The sequence below is a fragment of the Trichoderma citrinoviride genome (assembly GCF_003025115.1).
Source record: "Trichoderma citrinoviride strain TUCIM 6016 unplaced genomic scaffold BBK36scaffold_23, whole genome shotgun sequence".
Lineage (NCBI taxonomy): Eukaryota > Fungi > Ascomycota > Sordariomycetes > Hypocreales > Hypocreaceae > Trichoderma > Trichoderma citrinoviride.
Window position 1 is genome coordinate 143877 of NW_020194731.1, and position 3881 is coordinate 147757.

Consider the following 3881-nt stretch of genomic DNA (forward strand, 5'->3'; position numbering starts at 1 on the left):
TAGCAACGCTTGTACATAACGAGGCAATGTCTCAACGCAAGACCCCGCTCTTCGCTCCCTGCAGGCAAGGACTCAGCCCTTCTTGAGACATATCTCAGCTCATGCATGCGTACCGATCCAGCTCAACGGACTAAGCTTGCAGCTAGGATGCTGCAAAGCGACCCGAGCACTAGAGCCTAACAGAGTTCAACGCCATACGACACGTGGACGGCTGACATATGTTACGAAAATGCTGAAGTGAGGCCCGTTTGAGTAAGGTAGCTGCTGATATGCAAGCTTTCATTCGGTCCACGTTTCGGTGGAGGATTCAGTTGTGGCGCAAATGTGCTTTGGATATTCACCAACTACGGAGGACCTTTGGGCGGTTTGCATCTCGCCCAATGGTCGGGAGAACGGCAGCGATACACCTCATTGATGCCTGATTTTAGCGTTTTCCACCTTGAAGAGCATTCACATTGCCTAATCCAGCTATATGCTGCGTATATTGACTCCTGTTGCTGTGTTTCCAATTGCAAGTTGCCCGACAACGCGGTTCTTGATTCTCTGCCGTATTGTATCCATCTCAACCGACGCACGTGGACCACTCGCCTTCAGTCTACCGCTTTTACATTGCAACTTTCATCTCTCATGATTCCACAGCCAGCAGATGGAAGTTGGAACGTCGATGGGGACATGGGAGTCGCAATGCATGACCAGCCTTCTCCTAGCTACTCCCGCAATCTCCTTTCCGACTACACGGTTGGGTGGGTTTGTGCACTTCCAAGGGAGCAAAGCGCGGCATCTTTCATGCTCGATGAAATCCATGACCCCGATGAGCTCGAAACCCCGCCTCATGACAGTAATTCATACATTCGTGGCAATATTGGAAGGCACAAGGTTGTCATTGCCTGTTTGCCCATGGGCTTGACTGGGACGGTCAGTGCGGCGTCAGTTGCCACACGGATGATAGCAACATTTGAGAATATCAAAGTCGGGCTGATGGTCGGAATTGGTGGCGGCATGCCTCAGCAGAAAGTCCGTCTTGGAGATGTGGTAATCAGCTGCCCCAAAGGCAAGTCTCCTGGAGTTGTGCAGTGGGATGCCGGCAAAGCATTATCAGGAGGCGTGTTCCAGAGAAAAGGTTCCCTGAACAAACCCCCAACCGCTTTATTGGCTGCTTTGAGCAATCTTGAATCACAGGCACCCGAGACTCATGCCAAGGTAGATGGCTATATAAGCCGTCTGCAAGCTCGAAGCGATGTTCCAAAGAGCTTCGTTAGCCGCAGCATGCTCACAGACGTGTTATACGAATCAAGCTATCCTCACGTGGAAAATACCGTTCCCGCAGGCGGAGATCACTTTGAGTCTCAGCTGAACGCCGACGCAATTGAGTGTGCGCTCTGCGACAAATCCAGGATTGTTCCGAGAGGTACGAGGGTTGAGGATATCAACTTCCACTATGGCCTGATTGCCTCGGGTGACCAGGTGATCAAAGATGCCCAGGTTCGAAACAAACTCTACGACGACCTCAAAAAGGATTTGAATGCAGAAGTCCTCTGTGTCGAAATGGAGGCTGCGGGGCTGATGGATGATTTCCCATGCATCGTCATCCGAGGCATCTGCGATTACGCGGATTCGCACAAAAATGATGCCTGGCAAGACTACGCTGCATGTGTTGCGGCAGCATATGCGAAAGCACTCCTCGATACATTGGCACCGGCCAAGGTCAATGAAATGAAGACAATCCAAGGTACGTGCTTTTCGAAATTGCTCATAAGCAAATTTAACTGACAATCGTAACTAGATCTGCTCCCGCCCGGGCTTGTAGAAAAGGCATGGAGGTATTTTCTACCACATCTATACAAATCCAGAGACTCAGTCAACTCGCACAGTATGTTTCGAAGATTCTAGGCAGTATCCTACATTCCTACTGACAGCATTAACTGTAGGACTAGCAACGGATCTAAAGCCGTCTCAGTCAGGGGACGCCTCTTATAATCAGGGCCGCCAACTCGCTACTGCACCTCATCCGTCGTCTCATCCTGTTTTTCACGGCGAGGAGCGTGTTACCAATTCCCAGCCGCACACGGAGGGCATTGCGTCTCAGATGCCTGGCGAAATCTCTCAGAAACCCGCACCTGTAGATGATGGCATTGCGAAGTCCCTATTGGCATCAGATAAAGCCGATACGGGGACAGGTATTCATCTCCAACACAATCAGATGCTCGCCCCACTAACGCAGAACACTGACATTTCAAAAGGCACGCCTGGGAAGAGCAATGCGAGTATGAATATTAGCAGTATGCAGACTAAGAGCTTTTCAGGGCATGCTATAAGCAGTAAGAAGAAGGGTGCTATAATAAAGAGGCTTATGATAGATACTATAGAATTAATCACTTAGTATATATATAGTCGCTACCCTATCCTTTATAAAAGGAAGGAAGGAAGGAATAAAGGAAGGAGGGAAAGAAGAAAGGAAAGAAGGAAAGTGTTTTAATAGCATTAGTTACTTACTCTTAAGTATAGTTATCCCTACCTCTATAGCCTAGTTTAGTAAAAGAATTAAGCTTCTTTTTATAACTATTATCTCTTTATAATAATTAATAGTAATTTATTAAAGTAAACTGCAGAGCTTATTTATAATAATACTATATATTATAAGGCTCTAGTATTATAACCTAGCCTTATAGTTATAATAATAAGTTACCTTTAGTAAGCGGCACTAGATAAACGTTAGGCCGTTTGCTTACTTAGGAGCTACTTAATAAAATTAATTATTAAGTATGTTAAGGATAACTTAATAAACTTAAGGATTAAGTATATTAAGGATATTAAGATAACTAGATATATAAGTTATATTTATATTATATAATAAACTAGTGTCTTTATAATTAGTAAGAATAGACTTTTTAAGAGATAAACTAAAGGTTTATAAGTTTATATTAGTAAAGAGGTTAAGTTAAATATATTAGCAGTAACTTATTATATAGCTAGTAATATAAGCAGTAAATGTCTAAGTTTTAATTTAATTATATTATTACTAGTATGCTACTTATATATTAATAACTGTCTATTTAAACTATTTAAATAAGTATTATAAATAAATCCTTATATAGCTAGTTATCTTAAGCAGATTATCCTAAATTAATATTAATTTATATTAATTTATATTATAACTTAAAAGGAATTACTATTAATTTATATTAACCTAATTCTTATTAGTCCTTTAAATTATAAATAATCTAGTTCTGCCTATTTTATAAGACCCTTATTATAACCTTAAGTATTAGGTTATAATATAATATCCCTCTTTTATTAGTCTTATTTTTAAGACCTTACTTACCTTATATAATCTTATAAGCTCTTTACTTAGTCTTTAGTATATTTTCTTTCTTTATAATGCTTTTTTATTTTTTAATAATATAACTTCTTATATATAAAAATGTAACAAACTAGGTTCCTAGGGTTAGTAAGGACACTAAAGTTTTCTAAGGGATAAACCGTTTAAGTAAATAGCTTTAATAAGAGAACTATCTAGGTTTATATTAGTAAGGTAGTTAGGTCGGTTCTTAAGGCATGTAATAGTTATGCAGCTGGTTAATATACTTCTGCAGTAAATATCTAGGTTTTAATCTGTTTATATTATAAATGCTATGTTAATAACTAGCTATTTAAGCTATTTAAATAAGTAATATAAATATAGACTTAAATACCTAGTTATTTTATAAGGCTTACTTAAGCTTACTTAATAATAAGTAAGCTATATGTCTATGCTTACTTTAGCTTACTTATGCACTTATAAGCTAATCCCTAGTTAGGGTTAGGGTTAGGGTTAGGGTTAGGGTTAGGGTTAGGGTTAGGGTTAGGGTTAGGGTTAGGGTTAGGGTTAGGGTTAGGGTTAG

General features: G+C 40.2%; 1 protein-coding gene across 1 annotated transcript; it reads left to right on the plus strand.

The window, feature by feature from the left end:
• Positions 1-684: 684 nt before the first annotated feature.
• BBK36DRAFT_1131018 (purine and uridine phosphorylase) lies at positions 685-1770 on the plus strand (the record flags this gene model as incomplete). The annotated part of the gene is made up of 1 exon (XM_024891906.1): positions 685-1770. The coding sequence occupies one exon, from the start codon at positions 685-687 to the stop codon at positions 1768-1770; it is 1086 nt and encodes a 361-aa protein (XP_024745075.1).
• Between the last annotated feature and the right edge of the window lie 2111 nt (positions 1771-3881).